This window comes from Phocoena sinus, chromosome 15, assembly GCF_008692025.1.
Source record: "Phocoena sinus isolate mPhoSin1 chromosome 15, mPhoSin1.pri, whole genome shotgun sequence".
Taxonomy (NCBI): Eukaryota; Metazoa; Chordata; class Mammalia; order Artiodactyla; family Phocoenidae; genus Phocoena; species Phocoena sinus.
Window position 1 is genome coordinate 44,705,189 of NC_045777.1, and position 16,923 is coordinate 44,722,111.

The following is a 16,923-nucleotide window of genomic DNA, read 5'->3' on the forward strand; positions in this document are numbered from 1 at the left end:
TTCAAATCTGTTCACTCTAAGAGATGTCAAGGGTCATGAAGGCAGGAGTTTTCTCCTGGAATCCCAATGCCAAGCCCAGCACATAATAAGGGCTTCATTAACATTGGTTGGGTGGATGGATGGATGGCTAGACGGACGGGTAGATAGATAAAAGGATGAATGCATGAATGGATAGATAGATAGATAGAAGGATGGGTGGATGGATGGATGGATGAATGGTTGGACTGATGGATATATGGGTGGGTTGGTGGACGGATGGATGGATGGTTGAATGGATGGACGGATGAATGAATGGATGGATGGATGGATAGATGGGTGTGTGGATGGTTGGGTCTCCATAGGCACTAAAGAGCACAGGGAGAATTCTATGGGTTCTAAGAAAGCATCTCTGGACTCTCGCAAACATCTGATTAGATAAAAAGGACATAGGGAGCACCCCCTGAGGGGTCTCTGACTGGAATCTGAGATGGGTGCTTTATCCCTTGTGGAGGCTGAAAGCCAGTGAGTTCCCAACTCCCAGGACGCCCTTCTCGAATCTCTGAGGAGAGACAGTCTCTGAGGTGCCCCAGCTCAGCCCCTGGGCAGGTCCTGCCACTCTCCACGAAGCGTTCCCTCTGGGTACTGGGCCCTTACCATCCACCCAGAGCGCCAGGAGTCGCGGCTCCAGTGGGGAGTGGAGCAGAAAGGGGCGTGTCCAGCCCCCTCCCCTCACTGGGGAGACTGACATATGGTCCACACAGTCTCCTGGGGAGCCCAGGAGCCCCAGGAGCCCCCGGTCACCTGCTTGTTCAGTGTCACCCTGTGCTGGCCCCTTCCTTGTCCCTCTATCACTTCCCCTCCCAGATAAACTGCTTGTCCCAAATCCTTGTCTGGGGTCTACTTCTCAGGGACCCCCAACCAGAGATAGCCCCGATGAGCAAAACACCTCTGTCATCACAGGAAAAGAACTTTTAGATTCAAGGGCCTTTGATGAGTCACCTTGCGGAAGGAGGTCGGCCACGGCCTGGACTGAATTTGGGCCCAGATCTCCTGCCCTTCCCGTAACCCCCGAGCTAAGGAAAAGCAGGCGTGCAAGCCCAAGGCTGTGAGGCCAGAGACATTTTCATTTTTCCTTTCTGGTGCTTTCTGTGACGCTGCTACATCACAACACAATATTTGCACTATGAAACCCTGAAAACTGCCCAATTTCACCCAATTTGGTTGAATGTTCTCGAGGAGCTTGGCGTCGTGTTAGAAACTCAGACATTCCCACGGCCCCGTTCCTATTTTAAAATTGCCTATCTATTTAAAGTTCACGATGGGGGGAATAAGAGAAAAAGACTTTCAAAGCCAAAGGGAACATGAGAGAGGGAAAAGGAAAGTCCAGTTTGCTTCTAAAAAAGGCTGAAAATTACAACCATCCGTGGCCCCGTGTCTCAAGTCTGCGGATTAGTTTTTTCCTCTTCTGGTTGTTTGCAAGCCAAAGTGGAATTTTATTATGGGATAACCAAGTGAGTTTCTCAAGCTCCTGGTCCCCCAAATCTACTCACTCCACGGCGTGCCCTCACGCGGATGGGAAGGAGGACGGGCCCCCAAGGAAAGCAGCCGGTGTCTCCAAGCTGCAAAAGAACGTCTCCCCTCCCCTCCCCCATGCCACCGTGCTTCCTTATTCGGGACCCAGCGACGTTGCCTGGCTCCTTTTATGAACAACAAAAGCGTGATGAAGGCAACAGGAGTCAGAAGCTATTCAGCACAGGAAGCCCCCGTATCCGGCGAGGAATAAGAAGTGCAGCGACAGGATGCGCCTTGGGTCAGGGGGCCGCGGAAAGCCCTCAGCCTTTGTGTCCTTCCCTGCGACGGAGTGTCCACGTCTGAGCCCTCGGCTCCCCTCGGAGCTCAGCCGGGACTGCTGCTGTCACCGCCGGGCCGCCAGCCTCCCGCCCAGGGGAACACGGAGGCCATGATGGCCGGCTCCACCGGCCTGCTGCTGCTGCTGCTGGTGGTACAGCCCTGGGCGGGGGCTGCCGCTGCCCAGGAGGCCGTGGTCTGCGCGGGGGCTGCCTGCTACACAGCCCACAGGGTCAAGCTGAGTGCGGACGACGCCCAGCTCCGCTGCAGCAAGAAAGGGGGCAACCTGGCCACGGTGAAGAGCGAGGAGGAGGCCCTGCACGTCCAGGGCGCCCTGGCCCAGCTCCTGCCACCGGGGGCGCCCCTGGCAGAGCGCATGGGCAGGTTCTGGATTGGGCTCCAGCGAGACAAGGGCAAGTGCCTGGACAGCAACCTGCCCCTGAAGGGCTTCAGCTGGGTGGGCGGCGGGGAGGACACGTCGTATACCAACTGGCACAAGGAGGCCAAGAACTCTTGCACCTCCAAGCGCTGTGTGTCCCTGATGCTGGACCTGTCCGCGCCGGCCCTGGCTAGCCGCCTTTCCAGGTGGACCGAGGGTCCATGCGGGAGCTCCAGGTTTTCTGGGAGCAGCATCGAGGGCTTTGTGTGCAAGTTCAGCTTCAAAGGCATGTGCCGGCCGCTGACCCTGGGGGGCCCGGGCCAGGTGAATTACACCACCCCCTTCCAGGCCACCAGCTCCTCCCTGCAGGCCGTGCCCTTCGCTTCCATGGCCAACGTGGCCTGTGGGGACGGGGACGAGAGCTGGCAGCATTACTTCCTGTGCAAGGAGAAGGCCCCCGATGTGTTTGACTGGGACAGCTCGGGGCCCCTCTGTGTCAGCCCCAAGTTCAGCTGCGACTTCAACAACGGAGGCTGCCAGCAGGACTGCTTCGAGGGTGGGGAAGGCTCCTTCCGCTGCGGCTGCCGGCCGGGGTTCCGGCTGCTGGACGACCTGGTCACCTGCGCCCCTCGGAACCCTTGCAGCTCCAGCCCGTGTGGAGGGGGGTCCACGTGCGTCCCTGGGCCCCTTGGGAAGGACTTCGTGTGCCACTGCCCCCCAGGCTACCGGCTAGACTCGACTCAGCAGGACTGCGTGGACATGGACGAGTGCCAGGGCGCTCCCTGTGCCCAGGAGTGTGTCAACGCTCTCGGGGGCTTCTGCTGCGAGTGCTGGGTGGGCTACGAGCCTGGTGGCCCCGGAGAGGGGGCCTGTGTGGATGTGGACGAGTGTGCCCCCAGCCACTCGCCCTGTGCCCAGGGCTGCACCAACACAGATGGGTCTTTCTACTGCTCCTGCGAGGAGGGCTACGTCCTGGCCAGGGAGGACGGCACCCGGTGCGTGGACGTGGACGAGTGTGCGGGCCCGCAGGGCGGCCTCTGTGACAGCCTGTGCTTCAACACGGAGGGGTCCTTCCGCTGTGGCTGCCTGCCAGGCTGGGAGCTGTCCCCCGATGGGGTCTCCTGCACTGGGGGCCTCACATCCCTAGGACCAACAGCTGGGCCTCCCCAAGGGGAGGCCACAGGAGACGGAGAGGGGAGGCTCGTGTCTTTTGCCGCAACGTCCAGTCCCACCAGGGACAACCCCAAGGGCGCCTCCACGGTGGCGCCAGCCGCCAGGAGACCCTCCCTCCCAGACAGCGCCCCCATCTCCCTTGCCCCACCTGACATGCTGGCCCCCAGTGGGTCCCCTGGTGTCTGGATGGAGGCCAGCACCCATCACCCCACGGCCACCACTGGCCGTGAGGCTTCCGCAGGTGAGGATTTCACCGCCAAGCAAAGCGACGATGGCACGGACGGGCAGAAGCTGCTCCTGTTCTACATCCTGGGCACTGTGGTGGCCATCCTGTTCCTGCTGGCTCTGGCTCTGGGGCTCCTGGTCTATCGCAAGCGCAGAGCCAAGAGGGAGGAGAAGGAGAAGAAGCCGCAGAGCGCAGCAGACAGCTACGCCTGGGTCCCTGAGCGAGCCGAGAGCAGGGCAATGGAGAACCCCTACAGGTGAAGGAGGCTGGGTTGCCAAGGGGGCGGGAGCGGGGATGCGGCAGGCACCGGCTGGGGCGGAGGCAGCGGCCAGGGCATGCAGCAGGCAGAGGGAGAGGGGCAGGCATGGCCCAGGCTGGGGTCACCCGAGGACTGCGTGTGCTCACGGGCGATGCCGCCCTGCCCGTGGCTCGGTGCCCGTGGGTCTGTCCCCACGCCCGGGGTCCAGACGGCACAGCTGGGGCAGCAGCCTCCAATGTGCCCCCGTTTGTTCCCCACAGTCCGACGCCAGGGACAGACTGTTGAAGCTGAGGAGGCCCCAAGACACTGACAGTGACGCCGTCCTCAGAGGCAGGTGCCTGTTGGAAGCAGGACCCCCATCCTCCTGGAAGACTGGACTGGAATCTTAGCAAATAGTTGCCAATCTTCTCTTTAAACGCCTGGCAACTTGACCTGTGCAGGTATCACACGCGTGTGCTGTGTAAGTGGTGGGTCCGGTGTCCTTTCAGGGATTTGACACATGTTAACAATTCTCCCTCCCTCTCCCTGTTCAAATTCAAATGTGACTGAGTTCATTTCACCCTGATTCTGGATTGGGCGTGACAAGTCAGGGGCTAACGGGCTCCCTTTGAACTGCTTCTCTGCCCTCGTAACCATCGAAGAAGAAGTTGTGAACCAGGGAAAATTAGGACTGAAATGATTTGTGTCTCCTGGTGTGACGGAGGCTGAGTCGATCTACTGTTTGATTATGCAAGAAGCTCTGTTTCTGTCCGAGGGAACATGTTGGGGCTGGAGACATTCCTTTCCATTCCTGGGTTTCCATCTGCTTCGGTGGCACGGAGACAGAACGTTTAGTAATCGTATCTTCTAGTTCTTCAGGTTCTAGTAAGTCTTCAGTTTATTTGCAGATGAAATCTGAACAACGTGGGGAAAGTTTTACGAAGTGAGTTAGAAGTGCTTCTGGAAGCTAGAGTGAGAGGGCAGAGTTTGTTTCAAAACTACTTGAATCAATTCGTCTAAATAAATGTACTGCTGTCACCACAGGCTTGATTGATGAGACAGACGCTCGTGAGGACAAAGGTCAGGGACCACTGGTCTCCGGGCCAGGCGGCCCCATGTCCCCGCTGCTGTCCTGCCCCCTCTGCAGCTGCCTGGGCTTGGATGCCCTGATGGTGTCTGGAGGATGTGAGCGAGCTGCCCGGCTGAGGTTTAAACGTGTTGTCATAAGCCTTTAGCACAGTTCACGGTGGCTGATGCCTCCTGAGAGCTGATCCTGGCTTGCGGCCGTAGCACCACCAAGTCAGGACTAGTCCCGCGGGTGCTGGCCCAGAGCCGCCTATGGTACAGGAATCCCCTGGCTCTTTTCCTTAAAAGAGGGGGCGAGAGGGAAGGAAGCAAGAACGAGAGAATAACTGCGATCTTGTGCAACCGCAGACACTGCTCACAGCCGTTTTAATTTATAGCCTCGCGTTTAAGTGCTCACTTGCAAAGATTTCCCACAACTAAGACTGTTGTTGTCGGTGGCTCTCTGTCCCTGCCAGTTCTGCCTGGGTGCCTGGAAAGCAGCCCGGGTTCACTGCAGGCCGGAGCCCTTAGAAGCTGCCTGAGCGGCACGGGAGGCCCGGGCACCCAGAGGGCACGGGGGCTCGGCCGCTCTGGCGCAGGACAGAGAGAGGGAACTTGCCGGGATCCACACTCCGCCCCAGAGGTCGGCACTCTGCGTGCACGGCCTTCAGAGTCAAGGAGATGCCCTTTTGCCAGTTTTGAAATGTAGGTGCTATAGCTTCGTTTTTGGTTTTTTTTTTTTTTGCGGTACGCGGGCCTCTCACTGCTGTGGCCTCTCCCGTTGGGGAGCACAGGCTCCGGATGCACAGGCTCTGGACGCGCAGGCTCAGTGGCCATGGCTCACGGGCCCAGCCGCTCCGCGGCATGTGGGATCTTCCTGGACCGGGGCACGAACCCATGTCCCCTGCATCGGCAGGCGGACTCTCAACCACTGAGCCACAAGGGAAGCCCTATAGCTCCGTTTTTGAAGAAAAGAAAATGGAAAACTGGAGGGGGTTGGGGGAAAGAGGGAAGGAGAGAGGCCTGATAGGACCCAGGAGGGGGTTCGAAGTGTCTGCTTTTTAAAGCCACCTAATATTCTGCAGTTCCCACTCGGAACACTGGGGTTTAGCACTCCAGGGGGTGAAGGCTGTGTCCCTCGGCCCCCGGGGTGGTATGCCGTGCGGCGCTGACCATCGGGCTGCTCGTGGCAATGTGTGCACTCCGTGGCTGGTGTCTGCACTTACAGGAGGTGCTTTCCTCTAGGGCTTTACGGCCCTCACCCTTGTCACTGGGGCGAGGGGGACATTGCTAATCCAGGCTGCCCCTGACCCCCGTGGTCCCCTGGCTTTGAGTTGGCTGAGGTCACCGACGTGCCCTTGGTTTCAGCGTTCATGTGGTTTCTTCTACAGCCCAGCCCCATTTGGTCTCCGTGTTTGAATTCTTCTCTGGTTGGGGTGGGGAGGTGAATATGCAGCCCTGTCTCGCCTCCCACCCACTGCGACATCCCCCCCGGGGGCGGGTGGGGAGAAATGGGTGGGTAAATCACAGTTTCTCCAAATCCCCTCCGTCAGAGTCAGTCCCTCTGCAGGCAAGTGGGGTCTACCTGCCCTCACAGCCACAGCCCAGCAGTGGCCGCAATCCCCAGACTGGACCACCTCGGGCAGTGACTCTGATGAAAAGCCTCAAACCGAGGGTTTCTTCTCCCATTGAACACGGCTGTCATTTTGTGCTAGGGTATTTGAATCCTTGTTTTGGGAGCTCGGGGCCAATTGACAAAGTATCCATTTATCCAGAGGCCCAGGTGGCTCGGCCGTGACATCCAGGGAAACGGACAGATGGACATGGGGAGAGGTGGGCTCTGCCACACAGAGATTCCTCCAGCCGTGACCCTGGGCTGGACAGGGGCCGACCAGGCACTGTTCTGTCCCTGATTCCCTGACCTGCTGAGAGGCAGAGCAAGCTGAGTGTTGGGGTCAAGGAGAGGCTCCCCTTGGCAACAGGTTCAAAGACAATTTGGACTTTCCTCCAAAGAATTTCTCATGGTTCACTAATTTTATATTCGGGACAAACTCACCACCTCCTCAGGAGATAAATTAAAGGGAGGATGTCTCCCTAAACACACCCATTCCTGAATTTCAGGGATGATCACTGAGATCACTGCTCTTTTCTCTCGTTGGCCATTGGGAAGGGCTGATGCAGGGGGACAGTCCCCTGGGGAAGCCGAGTGTAGACAGTCAAGGGCGGGGCGATTCTTCAAAATCACCTTGGGCGTGGAGGACCTGGTGAGTGTCCTTTGTGCGATGAGCCACGGCTGCTCCACAGTGTGGCCTTGAGGCAGAAGCAGCTGTGCTGGTGTCCCTTTTGGTGCCTGAGCCATGTTCCCAGCGGCATTAAGTGGGTGAATTTGCCAGTTCTGACTTGAGGCCGGGAGGGATGCAGGCTGCGGTCACCACCAGGCCTGGCAAGGCCATCTCAGACCTAAGTGTCTGTCAAGGAGAGACAAGCGACCTCTCCTAAAGGCTCGTCCTCACATCTTCCCCATGATCAGGCAAGAAAGTGGAATGAAAAATTAAACATGTGTGTGTGGTGCAGGAGGAGCTGAACTGGGAATGAGTCTCTCTCTCGCACACATATGTGTAGCTGCGTCTTTTATGTCCTGGTCATGAGCCCTCATTTGAGCACATTGTGAGGGGCCTGGACTTCACCCCTGAACAACCTCTGAAGGATGTGGATTTGATCATTAGCTACTTTTATTCCAAATCTCTTTCCCATATATATTTCTGTGAAAATTAAGAGAACAGAGATGAGATTTGACCCCCCCAAAAAAGCACTAAATTCAAAATGACACAGTTTTTAAATTTTAATTTAATTTAATTTTTTATTTTTTTGTGGTACGTGGGCCTCTCACTGTTGTGGCCTCTCCCGTTGCAGAGCACAGGCTCTGGACGCACAGGCACAGCAGCCATGGCTCACGGGCCCAGCCGTTCCGCGGCATGTGGGATCTTCCTGGACCGGGGCACGAACCCGCGTCCCCTGCATCGGTAGGCAGACTCTCAACCACTGCGCCACCAGGGAAGCCCCACAGTATTTTTTTTAAAGCAAATCTAGGAAAGCCTTTTCCTATTATTTTTCTTCTTAGCTTCTCCATTGTCTAAACCAGGAAAACAGGAAAGCATTGCTTTCTAGCAGCTGCAAAATGGTGTAATGTCCCCTACATATTTCCATCCCTGAAACAATAGGTTTAGCATGGGAATCTGAGATATAAAATCCCCGAAAACATCTGTCCCTCTCTGGCCGCAAAACCCACTGCTTAAATCTGGGTGGTTTGTGGCGTTTGTCAACCAACAAAAAAAGGATGATAAAATTCTCCACGTGTTTGATAATCAAGTACCTTACCCCATTCCAGATTCCAGGGACTAATACTCACCGAAGTGCTTTTTTAAAAAAATGCAGTGTGTTTTGGTCTGTTCACGGAGATAGTGCCCATCCGTTTTAAGGAGAAATTTTGGAGTTCCTTTCTCGCATTGTTCCTCTTATCTGCAAGGGGGCAAGTGTTTCCTTTCAGCAGATTTTGCCCACTGTTCCCCTGGCCTGAAGCTCTTTTTGCATATTTGGCTTAAGCTTGAAATAGATCATAGGCACGGCCTAGCTCGGCGATATTAGTTGCAATGACATTAGATATTAGATGTAAATGTCAGCAGTCCCTCCACGAGCGCTAAATGAGAATGTAAGTCTTTTTGGATGTGTGTATCTGATGTTTGTTCCCCTGATGCTGGAATCATGGGCTTTCTGTGTGGGGTTATTTCACCCCAGGCCGGGGGAGGGTTGGTTGCACGCTGTCCTGCCCTCAGGCCTCTGAGAAGCTGAGTGGCACCTCCGGTCAGCCTTGGAAGTGGGTTGTCATCCTTTGTGCTTTGTTACGCACCTAGCCTAATAAACTCCGATATACATTGCTGTCAACATGTTTTAATATGTTTCATAACAGCTCAAAATACACAGCAGAAACTACATTCAAATGTATCTGTGTCCCTTTTCAGAGATACCTTGACGGCTTGCCTCCTTACCCACTGGAGGTGACACTGGCCCCAGGGCACCTAGTGATCCTGAGCCCGTGCTCCACGCCGCCACCTCCACCGTCCGATTCCCTGCATCTTTTTTTTTTAAATTATTTATTTATTTTTGGCTGTGTTGGGTCTTTGTTTCCATGTGAGGGCTTTCTCTAGTTGCGGCGAGCGGGGGCCACTCTTCATCGCGGTGCGCGGGCCTCTCACTGTCGTGGCCTCTCTTGTTGAGGAGCACAAGCTTCAGACGCGCAGGCTCAGTAGTTGTGGCTCACGGGTCTAGTTGCTCCACGGCATGTGGGATCTTCCCAGACCAGGGCTCGAACCCGTGTCCCCTGCATTGGCAGGCAGATTCCCAACCACTGTACCACCAGGGAAGCCCCTTCCTGCATCTTTTTAGTTGCATGGGTGACACCTGGTGCAGGATTAAACGTGTCCAATTGGTGTGATGTGTAAACGCTGTTCTGTAATGATCACAGGAGCATTTATCACCACTTGGTCAGCAAACCTTTTCCAGTTTGTTTAACTGATTGGACAGACCAACTGGCTTGCTCATTGCTGGGCTACGTGAACGTCACCATGACTGGAGGCTGGGGCAGCAGATGGTGGTTGATTCCCAGTCCACCTGCTTTTCAGATTGTGTACTTGGTAAGAACAGGGCTTACGGAGGATCAAGGGCTCTCCAGTGATGCTAATGGCCCGGACACTTGTCATTACTGGGGTCCAATAAAGCTGATCCTTGAGCTGTCTAGCCACTAACAAAATCCATTTGGAAATTATATCTTAATATGAAGAATGATGGCTGACCCCACCACAACGTACACAGTCACACAGAGACACGCACCGCAAACACAGAAACACAAGGGCCCCCACAGACACAAAGAGACACACAAACACACACAATCCTAACATCCTCTGTTTCATACTGAAATACCTGAGGCCAGGGTTTCCTGATTTATGGGAAAAGCCCATGAATAAAGATGCCACATTTTAGCAGCAAGTCCTCTTAGTGACTTAAAACGATGTAAATGCTAGTAAATCTTTCAAATATGATTCGTTCACAAAAAAATCGATTTATACAGAGTTATACCTACTGCACGATGCAAGTATATCTGTGACAGACAACACGTAGATTAAAATGAAAGACCAACATACACATCACATACCTTCCACGGCTTTAACGTGGACTGAATGAGTATGCCCCGTTTTCAGCTGACTCCTAAGTCCATTCAGTAAGAGGAGACAGAGACAATAAACCCCAAACCAAAAAGCCTCAGCTCAGTCTCTCCTTGAATTATATTGTGACATTACAGTTGCTTAAAAAGAGAACCATGTCTCATCCCCTTTATACCCTGGCTCATCCTTTTCGGAAGAAATGAAAGCCAGGTAAGCGGTGAAAAGTGAATAAAGAGGCCCAGAGTGAAAGGTCGGGGAGAAGCCCCAAGGCCAGCAGCCACTCCAGGGAACTTGACCCGAGGGGTCGCTCTTCTCTTCGCAGGGCTGAGCAAACCCTCCCAAGCCTCCAGGAGCCCACAGCCAGAGTCCCCCATGTGCTGCCGCTCGGGTTCTGTTTGTTGGGCTTTTTACTTGAGGTTTGTCACCATTGACTTGGATGTTAGTCCTCCCTTGTGGTAGAAATTGGTCCACAGAATTCAACTGCATGGAGGGAAGGAGGGGAAGAATGGAGGATAAACAGAGAGGGAAGAAAGGAAGGAGAGGGAGGGAGGGATAGGGGGCAGGGGATGCTCAAATGAAGGTCAAGGTGAAGGTCATCGGGCCCCAACTGCACATCTTGGCTTTCAGTTCGAGACAGTGCAGGGCCGTTTTCCCTCTGTGCCATCTCTAACCTCCCGGGTCACATGGTGGAGCAGCTGAGCTGCACTCTGCTGATCCTGCTGGAGGACGAAAACCCTTCGCATTGTGCTCTTGTCACCTTTCCCTGAAAAGCACTGCTTATCTCGTCCCCTTCACGTTTCACACTTGTCCACATCATTGATATCATAGAGTCTTAAGCTGGGTCCATGATGTCTGCTCTGTTGAGCTCCTTCTGAGTTCAAATATCCCATGAAAATAAGGAGACTTGTGAGGTGGAGGAAAATAATTGCGCCTCTTACCTTCTTTCTCCAGGGTCTTCCTTTCCCAAAAAGATTATGTCCCAAACCTAAGTGTTTCCCTTCCTTGTCAAACCCGTCATCTCCGCAACGAAGAGTAGTGCCCCTGTGTGTCCCAGCCCTCACCCTCATGGTCAAGGTCAAGGTCGCAGTGTGTGTGGGGTGCAGTCCTGCACACCTGCCACACCAGTTTGTCCATCATCTTTGTCCAAGTCATCGTCTCTCACGGGGGTCAGCTTTGTCTCCTTAAAGCTGTGCCTTTGGGAGATTGAAGTGCATTTGGCATATTGCTTTCTTTACCAATATGAAATATAACTTTTTGCACGTTTTCAGGTCAAATTATATTTTGTCTAACCCTTGAGACTGATAAACCTAATCTGTGGCATTTTATGAATACAAACTTTTTCAGTGAAAATTTCTTTGTTTTCCGCTTTCTTTATGTTTGTCTCTATGTGTTCCCATCCTGCCTGCCCTGGTCCTCTTTCTCCATCGTAGGAGCCTGGAGCCCCTGCAGGGCCTCAGCCCAGAGGGTCTGTGTGAGTTGGTCTGGGCTGCAGCCCGAGAATCTGCATTTCTAGCAGGTTTCCAGGGGAAGCTGCTATTGCTGGTCTGGGGGTCACCAGGAGGGCCTGTCCTTTATCCATTTGGGGGCAGTTTTCTTCTCTCATTTTTGGGAGCATTGCCTCCTGACCATCCTCTTGACTCTCTTACTCTGGAAGTGGTTTTTGATGGTCTTCCTCCCTGTGTCGCTTGACTTTCCTCCACTCCTTTTCTTTCTTCCATCTTGAGGTGGCTGTGAAATCGCACCTTCTCTCCAGCCCTCCCAGTGGCCCTTGCCCCTCCCAAAGCGCTGGTCACCTTCTAACATGGTGTATCATCTCCTCCAGTAATTATGATTTATTATTTATCGTCTATATTTATATATATGTAAGCTCCTCCAGGGCAGATTTCTGTTGTTGTTTGGTCCCTGATACTCCCCAGGCCGGGCACACAGTGGTGCTCAATAACTGTTTGTCAGACGCACGGCTGCCCTGGGGGCCCTGGAGCAGGACAGCAGGCAGTGGGAGCCAACGCCGCACCCAGAGGGCCCTATTTTAAACCCTGATGTTGTCCGTGGCCTCCTCTCCGACCAGAGTCCACTAGCTGCCCCGCCGCTGTCTGCTCACCCCACCCCGTCTCCTGCAGAGGGCAATGGGCACACTCAGGACGTCCTTACTGCTCTTGGACAGTTGCTCTCATATCCATCTGGTCTCCATGCTCCCTTTGTTCCAGAAGCAGACCTGGAGACAGGGATTCCAGTGCAAGTAGTTTATTGGGGAGGACAGCGTTAGCGGTAGAGTCACGGGGAGGTGATACAACCGTGGAAACTCTGGGAATGTATTCTACCCGAGGGCCAAGGGAGCCGGGGTATTGATACACCAACTGCTGCCAATAATGGATGGGGCTGCTGCAGGGTGATGGGTAATTCCTGGCACTTCCAGAGGGGCCTCCACTCTTGGGATGGGAGAAGACTTCAGGTACAGAGATGCAGACACGGGAGGATGGAATTTGACCTGACCGCAGTGACAGTCTCAGGGCTGTGGCTGGGCCCCCAGTTGCATCCTCACCTGTCCTCACCTGTCCCCTACACCTGGCTGAGACAGACCTTCCTTCCTCCACAGGTCACAGCAGATTTCTTCAGGAGGCAGCTGAGTCCCTGAAGAGAGAGTTCTCTTTCCAGATTTCTCTGGTGGCCCCGTCCCTTTGTTCTTGGCGTGACTGCTCAGTGTTCCCGTGTCTGTCTTCTTGCGAGGCTGGGAGGCACCTGAGGGAAGAGTGAGCCTCACACAGAGCTTTACACGCAACCAGGTTTCAAATGTTGTCAACGTAAGGCCACCTGGATAGATAGTTCACAGGACACGTTATTAAAGCAATGTGGCAGGAAAATTCACCAAACTTTTATTACTACAAGATAGAAAGCGGTATTTATTTATTGGGAAACAGCCAGTATCACTCTCCCCACCTTATAGGTAAAGAACCGGAAGCACAGAATAGTTACTAAACTTGTCCGTGGTCACAGCTGACAAGTGGTGAAGTAGGGCTGTGGAATCCTGCAGCCTCACCACATCACTAGGTCTCACTGCCTCTGACTAAACGCAAAAGTGTCACCCAGCAGCCAGTGAGGAGACAGGCTGGCTCTCAACCTATTTGAGACAGGAAGGTGGAACACTGAGCAATGATGGGTATTTCTAATAATAGCTTATGTCCAAATGAGCATCCCTGTATTGCTGCGCTTGTGTATTCCCCCAACCACACACACACACACACACACACACACACACAATAGTACTGCTCCAAAGCTCTCTGCCATCCCCAGAGAGCTTGTGCACCTGAGACCCGCCATGATCTGAGGGCGCATCTTGTGTCTGTGCCCTCATTGATCCCGCAGGGGCCTTCCCGGTTCTGTCTTGGTCACAATGGCACGTTCTTATGTCGCGGAGGAGGAGGCATGGCTGTATCCTGCCGTCAGAGGTGACTTCTCCACTGGACCTCTTGTGCACAGTGATGGGAATGTCAGAGGTGCACTTCATCAGAAACAGCTGGCTAGTTTCTTAAAAAGTTAAGCATTCACATATGACCTACCGGTTCTGCTCTTAGACGTCTACTCAAGGGCGATGAAACCAGGAGCCTCACGTTCTTGGCCACAGGTATTCACAGGAGGTTTATTTACAGAGCATGGGCCTGGACACACCTTCTGTGCCCAGTCTTCTCTCTACCTCCCTCCAGGGCAGCTCGGGAATCATGAATCCCCTTCATTTTCCTGGCCTCCATCCAAAGATGCACATACCTCATGAAGAAGAGGTCTCCCCGCCCCCCCTCATCTGCTCCACGCCCACCCCGCCCCCCAACACCATGCTGCGTATTATCTTTTCAGATTCACAGTGTCCTGTTCCTTCTCTTATCTCCCTCCTTCAAGTCATCTAACTGCATTTCCCTCTGAGCAATGGCCAAACCCTACCCCTGGTCTTCAGGCCCCGCACTTTCAGGGAAGCATCTTTTACTATGGGAACAACCATTCATGTTATTAAAATTCATAGGTAAGAACAACTTTGGAAAAGCTCCTGGGTGCTGCAGATGCCAGGTTTGAAGTGAGACCAGTGTCTGCAGTAATGTCATGGCCTTTCTTTTCAGATGGGACCAGATGCCCAGAATGGCTTTGATGTTCAGAGACTGGATTGGGTGTTTAATGGTTTGAGGCTGAAATGAAATGCTGTTTGTTAACTTTAGTTACATGCTGAACGTTCTTCAACATGAGGTACTTATCCTTTTTTGAGCATAGGAAAAGGTGATTCATTTGGACCTTTTTATTTCAAAATTTGGAGTCACGTGGTCTGGAATCAACACATGCATTAGCTTAACAAACAAGAAAACAAACCAGAATGAGTGAATAAATAAATAAAATTAAGCCTGTTGTTTTGTTACTTGTTTTCTGCCTTTTCTACTTTTTTGTTTTTCTTCTGATTCTTTTTTCTTCTTTTATTTTGGGTTCACCAAGTATTCTTTTTGTCACTACTAGACTTCATTTTTTGAGTAGTTTTAGGTCTACAAAAGAATTGAGTTGAAAGTACAGAGAGCTCCCATATAACCTCTCAACACTTCACAGTTTCCTGTTATTACGATTTGGCTTTGGTGAGGTACATAGGGTAAAATGATGAGCCAACATTGACGCATTATTATTAACTAAAGTCCATAGCTTACATTAGGGTTCGCTCTTTGTATTGTACATTCTATGGGTTTTTTTTTTTTTTTTTGCGTTACGCGGGCCTCTCAATGCTGTGGCCTCTCCCGCCGCGGAGCACAGGCTCCGGACGCGCAGGCCCAGCGGCCATGGCTCACGGGCCCAGCCGCTCCGCGGCATGTGGGATCTTCCCGGACCGGGGCACGAACCCGCGTCCCCTGCATTGGCAGGCGGACTCTCAACCACTGCGCCACCAGGGAAGCCCCATTCTATGGGTTTTGAAAAATGTATCGTGACATGTATCCACCAGTGCAGTATCATACAGAATAGTTTCCCTGCCCTGAAACCCCCAGGGCTCCACCTGTTCACCTCTTCCCCCTTTCTCCAAAACCCTGGCAACCACTGATCTCTCACTGTCTCCCTAGTTTTACCTTTTCTAGCATGTCATACATTTGGAATCATACAGCATGTAGCATATGCAGACTGGCTTAGCAGTATGCATTAAGGTTCCTCCATGTCTTTTCATGGCTCAATAGCTCATTTCTTTTTTGGTGCGAATAACATTCCACTGTCTGGATGCACCACCATTTATTTATCCACTTACCTACAGGAGGATATTTTGGGTGCTTCCAAGTTTTGGCAATTATCAATAAAATTACTCTAAACATCCATGTGTTTGTGTGGACATAAGTTTTTAATTCATTCGTGTGAATACCTAATAGGGTGATTACTGTATATTATAAGAATATGTTTAGTGTTGTAAGAAATTACCAAACTGTCCTCCGAGGTGGCCGAACCGTTTTGCATTCCCGTCAGCGATGAATGAGATTTCCTGCTGCTCCACATCCTCCTCAACATTTGGTATTGTCAGTGTTCTGGATTTGGGCCATTCTAATAGGTACGTAGTGGCATCTCATTTTTGTTTTAATTTGCCTTCCCTGATGGCATGATGTGGAGCATCTTTTTATATGCTTATTTGTCATCTGTGTATCTTCTTTGGTAAGGTGTCTGTTAAGGTCTTTTGCCCATTTTAAAATTGGGTTGTTTTCTTATTGTTGAGTTTTAAGAGTTCCTTTGTATATTTTGGGTACCAGTCCTTTATCAAAAATTTTTTTGCAAAGATTTTCTCCCAGTCTGTGGCTTATCTTCTCATTCTCTTAATGGGTTTTAGTTGCCCCACACCTTGCAAATTGCGAGCGTGCTGAGGAGAAAGTATGAATAAACATGGATCTCACCCAAAGTGGCTTCCTTCTTTGAAGGGTTAAATCCCCCCAGTTTCTGTCTGATTCTGGTCACTACCCAGTGTCTTCAAATAGTTGTTTTTTATGTTTTGTCCAGAATTAAAAATTTCTTTTTTACCAGAAACAGATCTTATATTTGTCCTTTTTGAAGGATCCTCCAGATAGCCCACCAAGCAGTTTTAAAAAATATCTCATTGGCTAAAATCGGACAACATGACCGTCTCTAGACTGACCACTGGGAGGGTCCTTAGAGAACAGGCCTGTGAGGGGGTGTGGACGGGGGAGGGGTCAGTCAACCAAGAGTGTCTGCCTCGTTGCCATTTAAAACATTCTCTAATTTAGACTTCTCATATTTTCCAGACCCACTTTCCTTCCTCACCCAGCAAGACAAACACATGCTCCTGGATTTCATCTAAATAACTGGGGTCTGACACAGTAATTTTAGATTAAAATTGAAGATGAACCCATTAGTTTTGTGTGACCTTGGTGTGTAGATCCTTGAAGATGATCATATGTCTTCATAAACTTGAAGTTTTGAGGGCCCTGGATCCTCGTAACAATTTTCTGGACGTTGAGGCTTGGATATCAGTATAAACAGAAGTGTAATTGCTGACAGCAGCATATACAGCAGCAGCTGTTTTCTGGAACAAATAACTCAGTACATGCCCCATGGACCTGCCTGCTTCCCCTGCCCATCCTGGTGTCCATGAAGCAGATCCAGAGGTTCAGAGTAGCCCTGGGGCCCAGATTTTGTCATCTAACCCTAGGATGTAGCTTTTATCCTCATTTTGAGAAGAGAAGTTGAGTTTCAGAGAGCTTTTCTATCATAGAAACAGAGCTAAGAGTGGTCATACTTGTTCAAGTTCATCTTATGTACCCAACATTGTGCTAAAATACTATCT

The 16,923-nt window shown here is 52.0% G+C and overlaps 1 protein-coding gene across 1 annotated transcript; it reads left to right on the plus strand.

Moving 5' to 3' along the window:
- Positions 1-1,712: 1,712 nt before the first annotated feature.
- Positions 1,713-4,881, plus strand: CD93 (CD93 molecule). The gene is made up of 2 exons (XM_032607158.1): positions 1,713-3,861; positions 4,125-4,881. Exons 1-2 carry the CDS (start codon positions 1,940-1,942, stop codon positions 4,147-4,149), a joined length of 1,947 nt encoding a protein of 648 aa, XP_032463049.1. The 5' UTR covers positions 1,713-1,939; the 3' UTR covers positions 4,150-4,881.
- Positions 4,882-16,923: the final 12,042 nt, after the last annotated feature.

What these genes read in the sequence shown, in the direction of transcription:
- CD93 (XM_032607158.1), top strand. Translation starts at nt 1,940, where the DNA reads ATGATGGCCGGCTCCACCGGCCTGCTGCTGCTGCTGCTGGTGGTACAG. An exon ending in GCAATGGAGAACCCCTACAG is followed by an intron (nt 3,862 to 4,124) that starts GTGAAGGAGGCT and finishes TGTTCCCCACAG; the next exon opens with TCCGACGCCAGGGACAGACT.